The following is a 23,188-nucleotide window of genomic DNA, read 5'->3' on the forward strand; positions in this document are numbered from 1 at the left end:
GAGGAGGCGACTCAAACTTCCTCAAAAACTAGAAACTAAAAAAAACGCCTGATTCATGAGTCCCTGTGTCTGCAGTGCCCCCTGCTGGTCTGTCCTGGGCTGGACCAGGTGGAGGCGGCAGTCTGGTCCCGTGAGTCTGGGACTGGCGGGAAACCACCAGCGCCTGAACGCATCGCTGGCGCTGCAGCTGAGCCACAGCTGGCTGCAGCGGCGCCACGCCCACCGGGCGGGTAAGGACGCCATGGAGACTGTCGGTTCAATCAAGCAAAGATCAACCTGGGACAAGATAGTGGCAGTTAAACAAACAAACAAACGAAAAAAATCCATAATGCTTTAAAAAAAAAAAATCTTATCTTAAACTTACAAACTGAAACCTGGAGTGACATTTACCCTATGTCAAAAAAAATAGAAAAAATTGCAGTTCTATAACAAAAATTCAATATTTTGTAGAATAACGTGAACTTAAATACAGTTTTTGTTCCATTTATTTTGATTTCTAAACACATTTTGATAGATTTCTGAGACGTTCTGGCGAAATTTGCCGACAGCAACTTTATATACGAGATACGATCAGGAGATGCGACGTTAGTATTGAGATGAATATGTAGAATATGTGTCTTTTTTCACTCTTTCTCTTGTTTCTTTATTTGGAAATGTATACGTTTGTCTTTCTTTAGATTAATCATGTAACATATAAGTAATGCTACTTTTAAGTTACAGCGTCATCTTCTTTTTCTTCTCTGCCTGAAGGCAGGAGAAGAAGCGACTTGACTCATGACACCATCGTGTGGCACAAACGTGAATTACAACTTGCCTTTTTACGGCTGGTGTCCTTTTTCAGTTGCTTTTTGATGGTTTTTGACTTGTAATCGTTCATGGCGCCGTTCCAGTGGCGCCGTTCAGCAGTACAAAGGCAGTTTTGCTGAATTCGATGTGCATTTGTCACTCCTGTGTGTAGAAATTGTTAAAAAACAAAAAAAATTATCGTAAAATGTTTTTCTCGTGCGTCTTTCTTGCAGACGATTCTGGTGGTCTGAACTCCCAGACTGTCTCTTTCCAGCCCGGCGTGGCGATGCTGCGAGGCAAGTCACAGACAAACAGATTAAAATGCTACGAATGTGAAAACAAAACTGCGCGGTAACCATTGTTCTGCACATGCTCAGTAGACGGACAGTACGACTCCATGTTCTCCTGGGACTCGATACTTTTATTTTGATTTTCCACCCCAAATAAAATTTGTTGGGAGCTACGCTAATGCTAATGACCTGAAACGGAGGAGTAAAAAACATCTAAAAGAAAAGCCAAATATACAAAAACTAGATATATATTATTACATTTCCCACTTTTGTAGACATTTATAGACATTTCCTCTTGTCTTTTTCATTGATTTTCCCACTTTAGCCACGTCAGATTTAAATTTTCTTTCTTTTTGTTGCTATTTTTGAGCTTTTGTCAGGCGCTGGTTGTGGGAAATACAAAAGATCTGGAGGTCAAGATTCAAATTCTTCTTCTCTATTTCTTTGAAAATCACAGTGAACTGGTTTGAATATTGCTCTATAGATACATTTGCATTTCCTTTTTTCCTTTTACTTTGTCGAGGAAAGAAAAGCCCCACAAGAAATTCTTATCATCTTAATTTCCCCCGTTCTTCCCGTATACATTAATTATCGTCGTAGTTTTACAAACAACAGCTCCGACTAGTGGCCCAACATGTGAACTGCATTGTTTTCACCGCTAAAACAACGAAAACACACACAAAAAACATGTTTTTTTCCAAATGAAACGTCGTGAACAGAATTCCTTCTCGTACACGTGGAATGCTGTTGTTGTTGTTGACGTTCTCCGCCGCCCGCAGGCCTGCGGGAGGCGGAGTGGCGGGGGCGGGGCCAGACGCTGCGCCGCGGCCCGCTCACCTACTACCTGGACGGCGCCCACACCCCGGAGAGCATGCAGGCCTGCATCAGCTGGTTCACGCAGGAGACGCCGCGCGACTCTGAGCCGCAGTACGACGCCGACACCGTCCAGCGCCCGACGCACTTTTTAACAATGTGACGCGACAAAATGAAGATCAGGAGTTTGATGAGGTTGATTAGCAGCAGGGCAACGCAGTCCAATGAACTAGAATAGAACCCAAGCAGTTGAAATGTATTTAAAGGAACAATTTCCAACAATTTCAAAGAAAATAGGGGGGAAAAAAATCCCTGAATAACAAAGAAGCAGTTTTACAATAAGTAAGAAAAAAAAAAAACCTTACGTGAATAATTTAAGTAAACATAAATAAATAAATCTAAATAAATCAATAAATGAAAAAAATATTGAGGATGCAGTAAGAAAATTAAATAAGAACAATAAATACATTTTAAAATAGATTATTAACAACAAGCAAGGAATATAATAACATGATATATTTTTAATAATAATAAAAATGATAATAATAATAATGATAATAGTAATAATAATAATAATAATAATAATAATAATAATAATAATTGTTTCTAAATGGATCCATACGGGCAAACAAAATTTTATTGATTTACCTGTCCAGGTGGAATGAATGAATGAATGAATGAATGAATGAATGAATGAAATGTTCCTTGTGTCTTCCAGACATCTTAAAGTTTTGCTCTTCAACACGACCGGAGAACGAGACGCTGCAGCTCTACTGAGTCTGCTGGTGGTGAGTGAAACACCACGACTCCCCACTCTACTGCAACACACCCTCAGTGTGTGTGTGTGTGTGTGTGTGTGTGTGTGTGTGTGTGTGTGTGTGTGTGTGTGTGTGTGTGTGCGTGTGTGTGTGTGTCCACAGACTTGTGGGTTCCACATCGCTGTCTTCTGCCCCAACGTCTCTGAATCTCCTGCCGGTAAGACGTCTCTCTGTTCAGACGTGTTGCATCGATGCTCATGTATTTTCTGAATATTTACTTTAAAAAAAAAAGAAAAAAGAAAAAAAAAGAAAAGTAATTTCTTGGCTGCTTGTGTAAATAGTTTTTAAAACACCTTCTGCTTCTTGTTGTTTATTTTCATCTTTCAAAGTGCAGTAGAAGTGATTATTTTGATAAAAAAGAAAATAAAGAGAAGTTCCACTTTGTGTGTGTGTGTGTGTGTGTGTGTGTGTGTGTGTGTGTGTGTGTGTGTGTGTGTGTGTGTGTGTGTGTGTGCGTGTGTGCGTGCGTGTGTGTGTGTGTGTGTGTGTGTGTGTGTGTGTGTGTGTGTGCCGGCAGCTCAGCACAGCCTCAGTGCACAGATGTTGGCTCGCTGCAGAGAGAACCAGAACATCTGGGAGAACCTGAAGGCCCCCCAGCAGCAGCAGCAGCAGCAGCAGCAGCAGCAGCAGCAGCAGCAGCTCTGTCGCCCCCTGGCGGCCGGCGCTGGTCCCTGCAGCCTGGTGTTTCCCTGCATCGTGAGCGCCCTCCAGTGGATCAGCGGGGTGAAGCAGCAGCCCCCCCTGGCGGCGCTCCGGGGGTCCTGCAGAACCTCCGTGCTGGTGACTGGAAGCCTGTACCTGGTGGGAGGAGTCCTGAAGCTTCTGGAACCTTCTCTCAACTCATAGCTCGTCAACAATGACTGTTTTTATTATTATTATTTTTTTAAAATCTAATCAACTTTAGACACAATCAACATTCATTATTTATGTTTTTGTCATTAAATCACCGACAATTTGATCATTTCTTTCTCCGTTTTGTTTCTGTAGCGGTTTCAGATGACATTAAATGCTAATATAATGTACAATTATCCCCGGTGATGAAATAATGACATTATTTTAGCCTTTGCAGCCGATTTAAAGGTTCAAAAGTCATTTTAGTGGCTTTGATTGTTTCTTTTCTGTGTCATATATTTAGATTGGTAGTAGTAGTAATGTTATGTTCACAATTAATCTTTCAGGATTAATCTGGTTCAGTTTGGATTTACTACCACCACTACTACTAATACTACTAATATAAAAACATATTATTAATAATAACAACAACAATAATAATAATAAATAAACGAAATACCTAATAAGGAAAAAACTAATATTCAAAATAATGCAAAAAAAAATGTAATTCAATAAAACAGAATGAGATAAAATGGAGAGAAAACCTAAGAAATTGATTTTGAATTAAATTTTAAAAAAGCCTTTATTGAATAAAATATAGTAGAAACATATTTAAAGAATATGCAGGAACAACATGAACCAAAGTATTTACATCAATAAAATAAATAGACCAAAAAATAATAATAATAAAAAAAACCAAATCAAATAGATCTTAGTTCAATGACTGATGAGTAGAAATGTACATATAATATAAATCCACAGGGAAAAAGGAAATAAAAATAAAAATCCACCAGAAAAAAAACTGGTTTTAAGTATTAAATGATTTAATATAATATGTAAACATTAATAATATATATAAATAAAACAGAAAGTCACTGCACCTTAATGATGTTAAAAGATAATTGTAGGAAGGAATCGCCAGCTAAAGGCTAAAAATTCACCTCCACCACAATAATAACTTGGTATTAATTTCAGCGCAATTTCAACTTAAACGCCGTCTTCCTGCGCTGAGCTCCGGTTTGAGCCCCGGGAGGAAGCTTGTTTCTTTTTTTTGTTGTTTTTTGTTTTCTCCTTTCATGTCTCAGATGTTGAAAACAGGCAGAAGTGGCCTCCGCTGAGCGGAGCGGCCTCCTGGCTTCAAACTCGGCGCCGCTCATTTGCATGCCGCCGTTCACCTCCCACACTGAAGACACTCGGCCTTCTCATGCGAATCCTCCCAGAGCTCCACTGGCTCCACTTCCAGCAGGCCTCTTTAAGCAGCCACCCCCCCCCCTCCACCCCCCTGAACTGCACGCTCTCGCATCCCTACACGTCCTTCCACATCTCCAGCACTGTGGTTTTTTTTGCATTTTGCTCAGATCTGCACAGGCGAGCTGACTCACGGCAGACCCGGGACAGGAGACGCTCTCTCTGTCGGGGGGGAAAATTGATTTGTTGGAAAAATTGGAGAAAAGGAAAGTGAAGCTGCCTGCCTGCCTGCCAAAAAAAAACCCTGCGTGGGGTCATCTGAAGAAAAAAAAAGCTCCCCGAGGGGATAATCCAGCCAGAATATATAATGATTTCACATTGTTATGACTAAATCTGGGATCCAGCGATCAGAGCTGCAGGTCAGACGACCGAAAAGTCAAAGATAAAATGCTTTATACCAAAAACAACAAACAAATACAATCCTATAAACATGATTTGTGCATTTTTGTGTGTGTGTGTGGGGGGGGGGGGGGGGGGGGGGGGGCTCTAATATAGTTTTTTCCTCATGCATTTCCTTGTTGTTTGTTTGTTTTGTAAAATGTATCCATTTTTATTTTATTTTTCATTTGTGCATGAGGGAGAATCTTCACTCTTTCACTTTAATAATGCTGCCGGCCTGCATGCAGTTCCAGTCCTCACCATCGGCGTGTGGGGGGCGCTAGTCTCAAACGTCACTCGACAGGTGCTCAATTTCAAACAGGGAAAACCTCGTAACATTTCGGATTTCCTAATTATAAAAACACAAGCTGGAGAATTCTGAGGGAGGATTAACAGAAGCCTGATCCAGGTCTGTGGCGCTTCTGTCTGAAGGTAATGTCGACAAATTGTATATTATTAATATTAATCACAGTGTTGTATATTCCATGATGCTTCCACGTGATATAGAGCTTTAACTCAGTTTTAAAATTAGGTTTTTTTTTTGTGTTGCTTCGTGGACTTGCAAGTGAGCTACGAATGTTTGTGTGGATTTTCTAGCCCTGGAATCTATAAGTTGAGGAGAGCCGGAGACCTATCCAAGATGGCGGCGCTGTGGCTACGTCACGTCACGTCCACAGGCGCTGATCGGCATCCAGTGTGTAAATAGAGAGAAAACGCTATAAACGTGAAGAAAATGGAGATCATCGGACACTATCAGGGGTGAGTGTCGATTATAAAACTACTGACATGGACAATAAAACTAGAATACGGACGTGGGTTACGCCACTCCGGCCGCCATGTTTGTTTACAACATGTTTGTTTACAACATCGCCTCATCTGTCTCTGCAGGAGGGAATAGCTGACCGTGAAAAAAGAATTACACATTAGAAAACCTTGCAGATACAGTGCGTCTGCACACTGGCGCTGTGTGAAAACTCACCTTAGACTTAGACTTAGAATTTCTTTATTGTCATTGCACAGTACATCACACAGTGAGGAACTGGCAACGAAATGTCGTTGCTTAGCAACCGGGTGAAAAAGGCATTAAAAAAACAACGTGTTTAATATATTTAAAAAAGTAGTGCAAACAGTCAAACAGTTAAAATTACGGTGCATATGAACGATAAATAAAAGAGCAGGATGAGACATGGGATAGATTAAAATTGAATAATTGCACAGTGTGATGTTGCACAGTATGACGTTATAATGTTATTTGGCATTTAGAAGCCTGATGGCCGGGGGAAAGAAGCTGTTCTTCAGTCTGTTTGTCCCGCAGCGGACGCTGCGGAACCTCTTGCCGGGAGGTGTGAACGGGTCCATGATGGGGGGTGGGTGTGGTCAGAAAGGGTCCGGCGAGCTCCGGTGAGGCAGCGTGTGTCTGCAATGTCCTTGATGGGTGGTAGTGGGGTCCCAATGATCTTCTCCGCTGTCCTCACCACCCGCTGCAGAGACTTCCAGTCCGAGGCCTTGCAGTTCCCAGACCAGATGGAGATGCCGACGTCAGCAGGCTCTCGACGGTTCCTCCCGTGTTCGCCGTGGTGTACACGAGGAGCCGAGTCATTTGCAAAACACTTTTTGTGATGCGCTTATATGGTCATATTGTCCCGACGCTTCCTCTTGAAGAGTCCCTGATGCCCGAACAAGCTACTTGCCTGTGCCCCCTTGCGCGGTTAAACCTGGAGAAATTCCTGGCGGTCCCTTCATAACTCGGGGGGGAAATTGCATCGCCAGAAGAGAGAGAATCATACCTGTCTGGCCCGCGCCCCCCCCCCCCCCCGCTGTGAATTCCTGACGGACCGACACGACCCGCACAGCTGCACCGTTTCTGCCTTGCTATTTACTTTTTCTTGTCTTACGGCAAGGACGCTCGCTTTGGTCTCTCCCGGCTCTGCCCCTAATCCCTTTCATTACTTGGGCCTTTGAGCGGACATACTTGAGGCCACGCTCGGGTGCCGAAGGGGTTAATGGCGGATGTTTTGGAGAGGTCGAGGGCACCCGCTGGGGCTGGAGGAGGGGGGGTGTCAGGGGGTGTGTGGGGGGGGGGGGGGGGGGGGGGGGATATTGCTGGGTAGCCTCTTGTCTTTCAGGCTTATTAGCCCCCTCATCAAGATTATGGCGGACAAGAAGCCTGGAGGACAGGAGGACAGACTTGAAGGCCCCGAAAATCTCCCCAGAGCCGACAGACAAAATATCATTAGACGAGCGTCGGCCGCTCTGTGAACCGCAGACATCGCGAAGCTCGCCGATCCCCGCCTCATCCTGCACACGTTATTGGAAATAAAGTGAGGCGGCAGTCTGACGTCTGAGTCGGCAAAGCCGAGACCCTCACGCAGACGATGGTAGCAAGAGGAAACACCCCCCCCCCCCCCGATTGGCGGCGTGGAAATCACTTTATTGTGCTAATCGGGTATTAGAGGCAATTAGCGACGACGCAACGGAGATTTGTTGTTTTTTTGTTTTTTGTTGTTGTTGAAGCGCCTCTTCAATGAGAAATCTCTGGGGATTTGGTCGTCCACAGCCGATGCCTCCGGCGGGCCGGAATCCTCTTACTCTGGGTATCCAAGCTTTAAACCCCCCCCCTCCCCCGCCCGCCCCACCACCACCCAAAGCCCCCCCCCTCACCCCCCACCCCCCCCAACACGGAGGAAAAACTGCACTGTTGTGGTTATCACACACACGAGACGCTTCACTCGGCGGCGCCCGACGGACTTTGGGGGAAAAATTACCTCAACTCCGTTGCCGTGGAAACGGGTTGAGGATGCAACAACGTGTGTCGTAACTAAGTTGTTCTGCGCGTGCTCAGTAGACGACAATCAGACGTGTCGGACGGGTTCCATTTCCAGTGACTCACTACAAATATCCATTATTATTAAAAACCAGTAATGTAGTAATTTTAGCTAATATTTCAAGATTTTGCCAATGATTTAGTCTTGGTGTTAAGATAAAAAAAAACAACACATTTGAAAATAGTGTTTTAGTGGAGAGCAGTCTTGGTCCTGAGACCACATTCCCAAGCGCTTGTTCTTGATTTGGTCTCGGCTCCTTTAAGTCTTGGTCTTGGGATTCTCTGGTCCTGGTTTTGGTCTGGAACCCCTAGTTAAGCAGTATTTGTGCCCGTTGAGGATACACACTATGTGCTGTGCTACCTTGTTCCTGTTTTATTGTTACCATTATTGACTTTACATTGAAAATGGAATGGAATGATTAAGATATTGGGCCTGGAAAAGAGAGGGTACTTGAGAGAGTGTCGGCATTCCCGGTTTTCACAGTGAATGAAAAACATTTGTGCTGCTGTGAGCGCGTGATCGTGGATGTGAGTGATGGTGGACTGGCTTGTTTAACCCCCCCCCCTCACCACCACCATTCTTTGTTGGCAGAGTTTTTAAAGAGAGAAAAAGAGGGAGGATGGGGGGTGAAGTTAAGGGTCACAAGGCAATTGGAGGCCTTTTAAGATGCCATTGTTTTGGAGGGTCGGACAGGAATGGATGTGAAGTTGTGGGAGGGGAATGTGTGTGTGTGTGTGGGGGGGGGTGGGGGGGGGGGTGTACACACACACACACACATGAAGGGATAGGGAGTGTGAGGTATGGATGGACTACCCTCTGCATATCTCCTGTCTGGTACTTTATAAGAACACTCATAAATTATAAGCCGTGTTGTGGATTTATTTGTTTTTTTTCTGGGGAAAAGGTGAAAAAACAGGACACTCAAATTCTCTCTCCTCCTCCTCCTCCTCCCTCCTCCTCCTCCTCCTCCTCCTCCTCCTCCTCCTCCTCCAGAAGTTTCAGAAAACACATCAACGTTGCTCCAACTGGAGCAAATTCACGGTATCAGGAGCGTCTATGTGGGCAGTGTCTCGGCTGCTATGAGCCTTTATTAGCATTCAATGGCGGCATTAGCATTAGCGGCCCATTAGCGGACAGCTGTTGTTCTTCCCACAGCTCGTAAAATACCACCAGCGCTGTTTCCTCTACTGGAAACCAGGGACCCCCCCCCCCACCCCACCCCACCGCTTTGAGTGGGACCATCAGGCAGACAGAACAACCGTCGGCACTCGTTTATTTGTACACAAGAGTGCCGGGCGTTTGGCAAACCAGATACGCGTTGTCATGGCAACAGTAGATGCAATGCTACTTCCCAACAACCGGCGACGGCAACATTCTTTTGGACCGGCCACCGAGTTGGCCCCGCTGCTACGGGTGACTCAGGAGTCTACGGCACTCTGGAGGCGGCCATTGTTGTTATTGTCCGTCGAGTCCCGCGGTGGAAACTATTTACTACAGCTGTGGTGTCGCGCAAGCTAGGCTCGCCGTTCCTCGGGATTGACATCGCAGGGCAGGCGTGAAGCAGAGGGCGTCCTGAAGTTTGAACCGGTCACTCCACGGCTGCGGTTAGCGGTAATCCGCCGCCACGCAGAGACGGATTGTCTCTGGTAATCTGGACAGTATTTGTTTGCAGACGTGAAGACAACCCCCCCCCCCCCCCACACACACACACACACACACACACCCCCGTCACGGTTGTGTCTGCGCCCCGGCTGAAACGGGATTTGCCAGATAACGCAGCCCAAACATGCATCTCACAACATCTTGCCCATTAGCATAGAGTGACGCGTGCTTTCCGCGGATACCGGGGGCCGACTCCTCGGAGGTGAATACCTCTGTGTTGGGTTCCCTGCCGTAAATCAACCGCTGCCCACACAGAGAGCTTGGCCACTTTTCACCTCTATAAACTGTCCAGTGATGTTTCTCTCCGGGCTCTGAGACGAGGCAGATAGCTGTGAGTGTGGACGGAGGAATCCCAGGAACAGACCCCCCCCCACCCAGTTCTCCCCTCCCAACTGATAATCTGACCAAACTAATGTGTTTGTGAGGTGTTGTGGTTCTTTTTTATATATATATACATATAAATGCTGACCACTCTTTTCAAAATGTGTTTGGCGTATGGACCCAATAATATTTAATACCAACAGTTAGAAACTAAATAGTTGAGTAAGTTTGACTCTATAGAACAGGGAAAATTGCTTTTGTTAACGCAAGCTAATCACAACTACGGTGAACACAAGCTAATGCTAATGCCGCTTAAATCCGAGCATCTTTCGTGTTGCTGTCAAGAGGAGTTAGTTCAGGAATAATGAGATGATCCTCCTCCAGTAATCAACTTCATTTAAAGAAAACAAAAGCAGTGCCAACTGGTGGCCTGGCATGTGAACTGCATCGTTGTCACTGTTTCTGCTGTTTCCATAGAAACAGGTGTCATTTTTAAAACATTGCTGTGTAAACAGGAAATCTTTCTGAAATGAAAACGGGAAAACTCTTCATGAGGCGTTCAAGACCTCAGTGAGGCATTCAGGACCTCAGCGATGCGCTCAGACCTCAGCGATGCTTTGAGGACCTTAGCGAGCCGTTCGGGACCCCGGTGATGTGTTCAGGACCCCGGCGATGCGTTCAGGACCCCGGCTAGGTGTTCAGGACGTGAGTGAGGTGTTCAGGACGTGAGTGAGGCGTTCAGGACCTTGACGAGGCATTTAGGACCTTGATGAGGCGTTCAGGATCCCGGCGAGGCGTTCAGGACCTAAACGATGCGTTCAGGACCTCGGCGTTGCGTTCAGGATCTCGGCTAGGCGTTCAGGACCCTGCTAGGCGTTCAGGACCCTGCGAGGCGTTCAGGACCCTGCAAGGCATTCAGGACCCCGGCGTTGCGTTGAGGACCTCCGTGAGGCGTTCAGGACCTCCGTGAGGCGTTCAGGCTGCTTTCTGTTCCCATTGTGTTTGAGCGTCACTGAGGAATGTGGCGCTGCAGAGAGTCACTCCTTCACACGTTCACATGTCGCTGGGTTGCAGGTGCTTGAAGAGAGGAGGCCTGTCTCCTCAGCGCCTCCTCCCCCCCCCTCCCCTCCCCCTCCCTCGCCCCCTCTCCCCCCGTCTGTCCGGCCAAGTGTTTAATTAAAACTTTTTCTGTTGTTGTGCACGCAGCAGGTTGGAGTTAAGCCTCGCGCTGGGCTCAGGGCTGGGGTCTGCAGGCGGGGGACGGGGGGAGGGTGGTGCTGGGTGTGTGTGTGTGTGTGGTGGGGGTGAGTGGGGTGGGTTGGTGGGTGGGTGGGGGGGGGGGGCATTCGTTTAGCGACCTCCGCCAACCAGATAGGTGGTGGGTAAGCTCCCTCAATAAGTGGGGGGGGTGACGAGGGGGAACAGTCCAGTGATCCCACCCTGACTCTGGTCATAATCCTGGACTGGACTCCAGACTCCGATCTGGACACGTCATCCTCATACTTTGATTACACCTCCTGGAGGATCCCTCACAAATACTCCCGTTACTGCGATTAACTGAGTACTTGGCGATTTTCTTCTCGATTGCAAGTTACACCGTGTAATCTACCGTTTCTACTATATTTTTTCCGTTCAGCTCCGCATTCTGTGTGGCTGCTACGATGCTATAGCGCTAACGCTCTCTCTCTCTCTCTCGATCGATAAAAGTTATTGTCCCTACTTTGGATTCTTCAGTCCTAAAACTCCGTTTACTTGCAGTGTATCATTAATCCTCAACCATCTCAGTCACTCCTGACGCTCACATATAAGCTGTGAAGCTGTAAGGGACATTAGCGTTAGCGTTAGCTCGTATTCACAGTGGCTCCTGTCGGCGTTAGCACGCTGGGTTAGCGGTTAGCTTTCCTTTGACTTCCTGCCACGAACTGACGTCCCGTCTAACATCCGTACTATAGAGCATCTTCCCTCCACTAATTGGGAAACAAGAAACTAATTACACTTTTATTTGGAGTAACTAGTGAAGCGATGCAACAATAAACAATAAACATTCCCGACCACCGTCTTTCAGTAACTCCAATCTGATCACAGCATTTCTGGCAGAGAAGTTGAATTTCTTCACTTCAGTTGTCACTGAAGAAGGTAAAGTACTTTCTGCTTGATGTAACTAATGTATAACACTTCCATCCATCCATCCATTTTCTGCCGCTTATCCGGATGTATAACACTTGTTTTTAAAAAACAAACAAAAAACCCCCCAAAACCCCAAAACAAATGCATAACACTTGTTTTTAAAAGAAAAACCAAACCCCCCCCCCCCAAAAAAAAAACCCCAAAACAAATGGATAACACTTGTTTAACCCCCCCCCCCCCCCCCCCCCCCACCCCCAAAACAAATGTATAACACTTGTTTTTTTTAAAGCAAGTGGTGCAAATAATTGTGGTTGTGGCATTGGATCCATCCATCCATCCATTCTTGCTCAAGGGCATGTCAACATGTGGCCGGGGGGGCAGGGGGTAGGGGTGGAATTGAACCTGCAACCTCCGGACACCCGGTTCCAGCAACCGACCCACTGCCGCCACATGTTGAGAGCCTCTTCAGAGCACAGCGAGTGGAATGGATCCGCTCCAGGAATCCACCCCGCGTTTTACCCCCCCCCCCCTCCTCCACTCTCCACCCTGCTGCTGGGGTGATTACTCTGCTTTACCCCAGAGACACACACACACACACACTCACTGGGCTCTCACCGTTATTCCCAGAGTCTCCGGGGTCCGGCATGGAGGTGGCAGCGCTCCCCGCCATCAGGAGGAGCAGCAGGAGGAGCAGGAGGACCAGGAGGAGCAGCAGCAGCAGCTGACTGGGTGGATGGAGAACCCCCTGAGTGAGACCCCCAGCAGACCGCCTTCGCCATGGAGTTTGGAAGAGTCTGGTCCAGATACCAGAGGACGGTGCTCATCACCATGATGATGTTCAAACTGGGTGAGTCGGAGCGGAGGGGGGGAAAAAAAAAAAACCTCCACCACTGATGGAGCTGACCTCCAAACCTCACAGCTCCACCCTGGGAGGGGGACGTCGTAGCGCTATTACACTCCTATTGATAGTCAAATCCTCCCAATGGTCAGTTTATACACTTTTAAGAAACTTTCCTGCTGAAATGGACATAAAACAGAGCGGAACACGTGATTGATGTTGTTTTTTGAAACAGCACACGACATAAAAAGCAAAATATTATGGTGATATTAGTGTTTGTTTGTGTGTACATGCAACACCTGTGAAGTAAATAGTCTTATTTGCTGTATTTAGCAAATAATAATAATCAACACACGCAAATAGATCACAGGTGATCCTCAGTTTAATCATTTTAATTAAGTTGCAACAAAAGTTGCAACTTTACTTTACTGTAAAGCAACGGCTCCAACTTTTCTATGTTTGTTTACATGTCATTTAAAGCATTGCAGTGTTTTATGTGTATATTTGCGGTGATTTGTGTGGATGTGGATGTGAGACGTGCACACGCCTGCTCGATTGTGTGCACGCGGAGGAAATGGTAGTTTTCTTTCCTTTATTTCACTCGATTTTATCACAAATTCGTGCACGTGGAATAGAGTAGAATAGAAATACTTTATTACTCTCTGGGGTAAATTCTTTCGACGTAGCTAAAACACAGAAAGAACAGAGACAAATACAGAATTAAAGTCAATCTGACAGGTTAAAGTTGAATAAATACCAATAAATAATAACTTGTACAGGGAGTTGTAGTTATACGTTGCACATGATCTTCATTTGATCCATTTTATTTAAGTCTACTTGGCAAAATATGGCCAAAAAAAAATACCAAGATATTATCGTAAAGCTGTTTTTTTTTTTAAATAACTTTTTAGGGGGAAAAAGTGACTATAAAGTTTTGATTATTTGAAACTGCAGAGGATGTTTTTGTTCATTATGAAGCGACAAATAGAACATTTACCTGCAGTTTTAGTTGTAATGACGTATTTGGATTACTGTTAAATCGCTTGACCTAAATTTGTTTGTATTAGTTTTTAATTAGTTTTCTTCAGCAGTGTGTTTGTTGGCGTGGCGACACAAATGGATTTGAACTGGTTTCAATCAGAAATTCATTCAGTTTAATCATAAATGATGTTCAGACGACACTTTTTCACTCCTGACATAATCACACAGAACATGTTTTCTTGAATTCAGCATCAAAATATTGGGAAACTGTCTAAGTTGGGATGATTGAGGCTGCAGCTCGTACAACCGTGTACAACTATGTACAGCCGTGTACAACGTGTACAAATGTGTATAGCCGTGTACAACCGTGTATTGCCGTGTACAACTATGTACAACCGTGTACCATTGTGTACAACCATGTACAACTGTGTACAACCGCGTACAACCATGTACAACCGTGTACAACCATGTACAGCCGTGTACAACCATGTACAACCATGTACAACCGTGTACAACCGTGTATAGCCATGTACAACTGTGTACAACTATGTACAACTGTGTACAACCACGTACAACTATGTACAACCAGGTACAACTATGTACAACCGTGTATGACCGTGTACAACTATGTACAACCGTGTACAACTATGTACAACTATGTACAACCATGTACAACCATGTACAACTCTGTACAACTGTGTACAACCGTGTACAACCATGTACAACTGTGTACAACCATGTACAACCATGTACAACTCTGTACAACCGTGTACAACCGTGTACAAGCATGTACAACCGTGTACAACTGTGTACAACTGTGTACAACTGTGTACAACCATGTACAACCATGTACAACTCTGTACAACTGTGTACAACCGTGTACAACCATGTACAACTCTGTACAACTGTGTACAACCATGTACAACTATGTACAACCGTGTACAACCATGTACAACCATGTACAACCATGTACAACCGTGTACAACTATGTACAACCATGTACAACCATGTACAACCATGTACAACTCTGTACAACTGTGTACAACCTTGTACAACCATGTACAACTGTGTACAACCTTGTACAACCATGTACAACCATGTACAACTGTGTACAACCATGTACAACCATGTACAACTCTGTACAACTCTGTACAACCGTGTACAACCGTGTACAACCGTGTACAACCGTGTACAACCATGTACAACTCTGTACAACTGTGTACAACTGTGTACAACCATGTACAACCATGTACAACTCTGTACAACTGTGTACAACTGTGTACAACCATGTACAACCATGTACAACCGTGTACAACTGTGTACAACCGTGTACAACTATGTACAACCGTGTACAACCATGGGCTCTGTAGAAGTGAATAATAGTGTGGCAGCAACATTTGCTTGAAAGAAATAGAAAAGAATCCTGCATTAAATCAGAAATAATGTACTGATGGAAAAACTACAGTGCCTGGCTCAAGGAAAAGTCACCACCTGGACTTAACTCAGAAGATGGGTAACTGTCTCCATGGCAACAGACCCTGATCTCCTTTGATCGCCTCCATGAGTTGCCGCTCCCGTCCGCTTTATATAGGAAATATTCTCACAGTTTCTTGGGACTTATTCAGCCGCTAACGTCCCAAAATCTAATGGATTTGAGTATGTTTGAGAAGGTTCCAGTCATTGTCGTGCGTGAAGCAGAGAAAACTGGTCAGAAACCAGTGAAACTGGGTCCCGAACCGTCCAACATTCCAGCATTACTGGGACTGAACAGCTTTGTGTTCCTGAGAAAACCGTTGGTCAGTGAGGATAGTCGGAGAAAGGAAGGGCTTCGGTTTGCGAGGGAGCTTGAAGACTGGAATCCGGGAGCGACTGAGGAACGTCATGTGGTCTGATGATCCAGATTTACACTGTTCCAGAGAGTTCCAGAGCGTTCCAGAGTTCCAGAGAGTTCCAGAGAGTTCCAGAGCGATTGGTCCGTCAGGGTGAAAAAGATGAAGGGATGCACCCATCATGCTGCCATGTGGAGTTTCTGCAGCTGGTCAGGTTTAGGTTCAGTAACATTATGACCCCCAAAGAATGAGGTCAGCTGACTTCCTGGATCTACTGAACAACCATTCTATTCTATTCTATTCTATTCTATTCTATTCTATTCTATTTTTAATTTTACATTTAAAATTTAAAATTTTACATTTAAAATTTTACATTTTTAATTAATTTTTTTATTTGTTATTTTTTATTTTGTATTTTGTATTTTATTTTTTTTAAAAAAAAAAAATTGTATTTTAAATTGAAATTTTTTGTAAATTTTTTAATATATTTTTTAAAATTTTAAAATAAAAATAAAAATAAAATTGTAAATTTAATTTAATTTAATTTAATTTAATTGTATTTAATTTTATTTTATTGGGAGCGTTTTTCTAAAAAAACCCAAACAAACGAAAAAGCTTTTCTTTTTTTGGGGGGTCAGGCAGTGTAGTTCCCATTACCCAGTACTTTACACTATAATACTATTCTACAACACTGCATAATAGTGCGCATGCATGTTTTATTTATTGTGCATTGAGTGTTGGATGCAACGAGAGGATAACCTGCTTTTTACTTTATTTTCCAGGTTTGACTCCTAAATTCCGGCATTGGATCAGAAATAATGTTCAGTTTATACATTAAGAGTTTTCAGTTACGTTTACATGACAACTGGGCTTCTATATATATATCTATATATATATATGAGTATGTGCAGCACGGGAACAACATGAATTAGGTGTATTTTATGTGCATATCTGCTTCACACTGGGATGAGAAACTGAATTAACTTGGTTTGAATTCCTGGTTTAAGTTTACTACCCAGTTCTGTGTGTGTGTGTGTGTGTGTGTGTGTGTGTGTGTGTGTGTGTGTGTGTGTGTGTGTGTGTGTGTGTGTGTGTGTGTGTGTGTGTGTGTGTGTGTGTGTGTGTGTGTGTGTGTGTGTGTGTGTGTGTCGGGGTGTGTCTGGGTGTGTTAGCACAGTGCACCCCCGACACTTCATGAAACCTCACAGTGACCCATTTTTCCCGCGACCTTCATTCAGCGCGGCAGCGTTGGAGGCTCCTTTCAGAGCTCAGCCATTGGCTGCTGGTGGCATTATTACCCGTCGCCGTGGAAACGAGCTGAGCGTCCGGCTGCACTGCTTCTTTTTTTTTTTTTTTTTTTTGTTCCCAGCTTTGAATGGAGGGGTGATGGGTATTAAGGAGTGTGGCAAGAGAGCTGGCAGGACACACACACACACACACACACACACACACACACACACACACACACACACACACACACACACACACACACACACACACACACACACACACACACACACACACACACACACACACACACACACACACACACACACACACACACACACACACACAGCAAAGAGAGAGAGCAGGCGAAAGTGTTTAGTTTACAACTTTCTGAAATGTAGTAAATGAAGAGTCTTGGCCTCCTCTTCACCTCCTCACCACCTCCTCTTCACCTCCTCACCACCTCCTCTTCACCTCCTCAGCTCCTCCTCTTCACCTCCTCAGTAACTTCTCAGCTCCTCCTCTTCACCTCCTCACAATCTCCTCTTCTTCACCTCCTCAGCTCCTCCTCTTCACCTCCTCAGTAACTTCTCAGCTCCTCCTCTTCACCCCCTCACCACCTCCCCAGCTCCTCCTCTTCACCTCCTCAGCTCCTCCTCACCACCTCCTCAGCTACTCCTCTTCACCTCCTCAGTTCCCCCTCTTCCCCTCAGTACTTTCTCTTTACCTCCTCTTCACCTCCTCAGCTCCTCCTCAGCTCCTCCTCAGCTCCTCCTCAGCTCCGTCACCTCCAGATGATGCGTCCATTATGAAACCAGTGTGTTGTTCGGGGCAGTTTTACGAGCTGTCGGGGTAAAACTGACTCATTCAAGGAGAATTCTCCTTCCTGGGAGCTGAAAAGTTTGTTTTCACACAAAAATAGACGTGTTTTTCTTAGTCTTGAGAACATTTTTCACTTTTTTACATTATAAAGACCGAATCGGAATCAGTGTAACAAATGAATATATTCAAGTTCTACTGTTGGTCTAAATAATCTCATTTGTCTTCGGCTTCAAATCAGCTATTATGAGCTTTTTAAAGCTCCAAAATAAAATCAATTTATCGAGAAAATAAGTCGTAATCACCAGTTTTTGACATTTCTGTCAACTTTTTCAACTTTAAGAAACACATTTGAACCATTTGCTATCAATTTAAAGAACAAAGCTATCTACATTAATAACAACTGGATGTATTTTGGTTTTAAATGATGGATGAAGACCTTCGAGGTCACATCTCAGGCTTTGTGAGGAAATTCTTAAAACTGGTCTCAACAACTCAAGTCGAGTTTTTTCATTGAGGAAATAATAAAATCTTTTGGTCTGTTGATGTTCTGTTGGAACAAAACACAACAATTCAAGTTTTTTTTTAAGGGAAACCATATCTTTTTCTCTTTTTTAGTTTCAGTAAATGTTGTCATTTACATGAAAACGACGTTCGTTTCAATGGAAACCGTGGAAAGTTTTTGACTTTTCCTCTTGTTTCCATGGAGACGGAGTCAGGCGTCACGTCAACGGATTCCCAAAACGCCGTGGAAGTTTTGTGTTTTCACTTAAAAAACAAAAACAAACAAAAAAAAAACGTAGAAAGCTTGGCCTCGGTGACCAGAATGAGGCGTTAGATCAAAGCTTTGAGCTTTGATCTGGGTGAGTCACGGACCCTCTCTGCTCCAAACCCCCACCAGTTTTATCGGGACGTATTTCGTCTCCAAACGAGGCCCCGGGACACTTGCTGACGTGACGCAGCCTTTGTGAGGAGACAAAAAGCTGCACGTCTCCGGCTGCACTGAGTCAAGGGGGGGGGTTATGGTGGTGGGTGGGGGTGGGGGTTTGTCCAGGGCAGCAGCCACCTGCCGAGGAGCCTCAGGGGCACAAAGCCGAGCCGGCGGAGCTGCCAGACTCTTCAATAAAATTCCTCTGGGCTCAACTTGTGCGTTAGTCGGGGTGGAGGGAGGGCGGGGGTAAGGGGTAGGGGTAAGGGGTAGGGGTAAGGGGTGGGGGTCTCTATGATTCAGTGGGCTTCAGCTTCACCGACCCGCTGACTCGCTGATGACTTTGTGAATTCTACACAAAACAACTTTTTTCAGTTGTTCAGTTGAGCTTTTTAACTTTCAGGTCACCGCCAAGTTTTTTTTTTTTATCTAAAGAGGAACGGAGGAGGTTGAATCGCTGCTTCCCGTCACAGAGAACCCCACCCTCCACCCTCCTCCACCCACCCACCCCCCCCCCCCCCCCCCCCCCCCCCCATCGGAGGTCTCTGGAGAGCGTCCTGACACCGTCTACCTGCCGACGGCTCTGCTCAGTGTTTGTGTCGGGCTGAGCTGCTGGTACCAGTCAGAGCCGGGACCAGGGCCTGATGGATGGTGTGTGTGTGTGTGTGTGTGTGTGTGTGTGTGTGTGTGTGTGTGTGTGTGTGTGTGTGTGTGTGTGTGTGTGTGTGTGTGTGTGTGTGTGTGTGTGTGTGTGTGTGGGAGGGGGCCGCTATCAGCCCCCAGGAATGTGTGAGGGCTTGATTAGATTTGGATGAAGGGGTGAAGAGTGAGAAGACCCTCACTGTCCCTGTTTGGCCCCTTCAGCAGGAATCGTGGATTAATGGGGGGGGTGAAGGGGGGGGGGGGGGGGGGTATGGGGGGTTATTGGGGGGGGGTGAAAGGGTCCGACGTGATGGAGAGCAGCTTCACAGGTCAAGCATGAGGAGGAGGATGGAACATCACTCTTTAAAAACAGAGTTGGGAGGAGTGAGAGTGACGCACCACAAGGAATCCGACCGTTTTACTAAATAAAATAAGTTTTTACCTGCAATTTTTGCTGGCAAACAACATCTAAATGATGTTTAGGAAGAGTTTAAAAACTACTTAATTTTAACTATTTTATTCATCTTGTTCTATTTAATTTAATTACACTAAATTACATTTATTTTATCTACATTTAGATTTTTCTCACGATTATTTAAATTTGTATTTTTCCAAACAATGTATTTTTATTTAATTCTATTTATATCATTATGTAAAAGGTATGAACACTATTTTTACTTTGGTCAAACAGTGAATTAAGCAATTTTAAATAGAATAGAAATGATTCATTAATCCCAAGGAAAGTGTTTCATGAATTAATTAAAACGAATTATCTGGAAGTATTTAATTCTGAATTGACGTTGTACAATTAAAGATCGGCTAAAACAAAAAGCATCTTTTTAGATAAACGTTTTGTTTGCTTTTCAGTAAACAGTGAATTTCTTTTAAAATGTTTATTATAAAAGGATATTTTAATAATTTGTGAACTTTTTTTCAGAATTCATAAAAGATGACTTATATTTCACCAACTTAAAGACTTAAACCATAAAGACACATTGAGAATGACTTATTTTTTGTAAATGAATCGACTCAAAATAAGACGTTTCTTCAGTTTCTTGTCTGCGTTTCTCCTCCAGCATGAAGACTGATGACACTACAAAAGTACTTGTGTTGTATTTGGAGTTTCGGGGGAGATGTGAAGGAGGTGAAACAGTGAATGTGGTGTCGGTGCCAGCTGGAGCCGAAAGAGAAGGGAGGCGGAGGAGAGGAGACAGGAAGTGACGCTTTCAGAATAAACAGAGAGGAGAAAGATGCTAAACCTTCACCTCCGCCCTGCGTGAGGCCACACACTCTGGCAAACATGATGTTCACACCCTGTCTTCCACATGCGGCTGTAAACGCGTCGCAATTAGGAGGTTTTTGCCCAAGTCGGCCTTTATTAAGACGAAAAAGCACAGTATTAGCAATAATTAGTATGTAAATAAGTAAAATGTGCCAGATCCAGTATGAATCGGTCATTTTGAAGCAGCCCCACGCCTCGTTTGAATATTTATATATATACAAAACAAACAAAAAAACTAAGAAAAGAAAGGTACTCAATCACATCTCTGTGAGGCTCTGCATGAAAAGCATGTTGCCAACGACATATATGTATATATATATATATTTAGCCAGAAAAAGTTGTTATTGTTTTCAACATTTAAAGCTGTTTTAGCTCGTTTCGCTGTAATTTAGTTGATTAATTAAATAAATTAATGAAGGATTCTTTGGCCTGCGCGTTCCATCCAAGCAAAACCGAAAATTAATAATAAATCAAATAATGAAATAAATGATCAAATTAAATAAAATTAGAATAAAAAATGTATATGTTTTTTTTTAAATCCCGCAAAATACTAACATTTGGTGCCAAATGCGAAATTATTTGAAAAAGTATTAGCAATAATTAATATGTAAATAAGTGAAATGTGCCAGATCCAGTATGGATCGGTCATTTTGAAGCAGCCCACGCACCATTTGAATATTTCTCTCTCTCTCTCTCTCTCTCTCTCTCTCTCTCTTTATATATATATATAGCCATATAAAGTTGTATTATTGTTTTCAACAGTTAAAGCTGTTTTAGCTCGTTTCACTGTAATTTAGTTGATAAATTAATGAAGGATTCTTTGGCCTGTGTTCCATCCAAACAAAACTGAAAATAAATAATAAAATAAAATAAAATTAGACAATTAAAACAATAAAAAAAAAAAAAATCCCCCAAAAACTATCATTTGGTGCCAAATGGGAAATTTTTCAAAACCAGCTATCAGATTGGATGAGTCTAAAAAAATAAATTAATTGCTGAGTCAGCATCTCTGTGTTTAGCCTTCCCTCTACCTTCGCCTGCATGTGCTGAACTGACCAACATGTCTAGTGTTTTTGTTGTTACAGCGCCACCACAGGGTTGGCACCAACACTGCATGGTCCTTGACCACAGGTCGATATGAAAGATGGATTTAACCTCAGTCCATCACTTGTTTTTTCTTTAGATGTAATGAGCATATTTACATCCGAGAGGAGAAAATACAAATTAAAAGTGCTCCAGAGAAGAGTAACTTTCTTGTCGGTGAGATTTGGTTTGCCGACGCCACGCTGGGTTTTGTCACAAGTTAAACGAGAGGAAGCCCCTTCAAACAACACCGCCCTTCTCAGGATCTATCAGGTTATGGAAAGCAGAGGCGGAGGAGGTGGTGGGAGAGGTGAGATGTTGGGAGGAGGAGGAGGAGGAGGAGGAGGAGGCTCAGATAAAGGAGGCGATAGCAGCTGCATGTGAGAGGAACCGGGGGTGTCGGCGTGGAAACGGTGGGGAAGGAGGCAGATCCAAACACGTCGTTAGTGCGACGTTGTCGTTGGCAACCTGTTTTTCATGCAGAGCCTCACCGAGATGTGACTGCGTACCTTTCTTTTCTTTGTTTTTTTGTTTTGTTTTGTTTTCTGAGGGTGAAAATCAAACGGCTTGTTAGGAGGCTCAGAGGAGGAAGGTGTGAGGAGGAGGAGGAGTGGTGGTCCGCTCCACATCCAGGTGTTTTCATCACTAAGAAGCTGATAACAGCCGCCTATTGTCTGTAACTTCTGGGAGAAATGAGCATCTCGGTGTTACGTCTCCGACAGAAGCCTGACAATAAAGCACAAGTCTGCAAATAACTGAAGTCCCCGAAGCTTTTCATCCAATTCTACAGAGGGAACGAGATCGGCTCGCTCACATCCTCTCTTCCTCAAGCATGCTAACGCTAATCGCGGCTTCTGTGCATGCAGGCTAACGCTAATGCTAATCACAGTGGGACATCTTCCATGCTGCTGTCACTGTCGGGGCCACTTCTGTGTGACATTGTCACGTGAAAAAAAAGCAAAACTTCTGTGGCGTTTCGGGTTTTTTTGACACAACAACGATGGTCGGAGCCACTGGAAATGCAACTTTTTGAAAACGGAGGATTTTCGTCTGCGTGTATTTCTTTATTGGTGTGTATGCATGTCTCTACAGTATGTATTTGACCAACTTTTCGCAAAAACTACTCTATGATTTGTCATCATCCAAGGACCAATCCATTAGATTTTGGTGTAGACTGATTCTTAATTCTTAATTTTTTTAGTTGAATAGTAGCGGAACTTCTGTGCCCAAGGAGGCGGCATCAGGCGCAAGGACAATGCTAATGCTAGCAGCTGCAACTGCGACCACCAACGACAGAATCAACAACTGAGGAGAACTTCTCTAACTTTGTATTACTTTCAAATCACAATGAAGAAATCAGTTCTTGTTGACAATCTTCTGGCACAATTCATGCTAATCGTTCTCCGTAATTTATTTGTTAACAGTGCTTCGAGGTGGAGATTCCCATTAACAATACTTTC

The 23,188-nt window shown here is 44.1% G+C and overlaps 2 protein-coding genes across 2 annotated transcripts in view; both read left to right on the forward strand.

The window, feature by feature from the left end:
• LOC308132740 (folylpolyglutamate synthase, mitochondrial-like) overlaps positions 1-3,553 on the forward strand; it is a gene marked incomplete at both ends in the record, with an annotated part of 8,471 nt that extends 4,918 nt beyond the window's left edge. Inside the window, 8 exon segments of the mRNA XM_080499921.1 lie at positions 76-123; positions 125-230; positions 1,020-1,082; positions 1,856-2,048; positions 2,608-2,677; positions 2,810-2,864; positions 3,225-3,318; positions 3,385-3,553. Coding sequence (XP_080356047.1) covers positions 76-123; positions 125-230; positions 1,020-1,082; positions 1,856-2,048; positions 2,608-2,677; positions 2,810-2,864; positions 3,225-3,318; positions 3,385-3,553 — 798 coding nt within the window.
• Positions 3,554-12,876: 9,323 nt separating this feature from the next.
• Positions 12,877-23,188, forward strand: part of crb2b (crumbs cell polarity complex component 2b) — a gene marked incomplete at both ends in the record, with an annotated part of 29,191 nt that continues 18,879 nt past the window's right edge. Inside the window, one exon of the mRNA XM_080499614.1 lies at positions 12,877-12,946. Coding sequence (XP_080355740.1) covers positions 12,877-12,946 — 70 coding nt within the window. The remainder of the gene's footprint in view (positions 12,947-23,188) is intronic.

This window comes from Blennius ocellaris (genome assembly GCF_963422515.1).
Source record: "Blennius ocellaris genome assembly, chromosome: 7".
Taxonomy (NCBI): Eukaryota; Metazoa; Chordata; class Actinopteri; order Blenniiformes; family Blenniidae; genus Blennius; species Blennius ocellaris.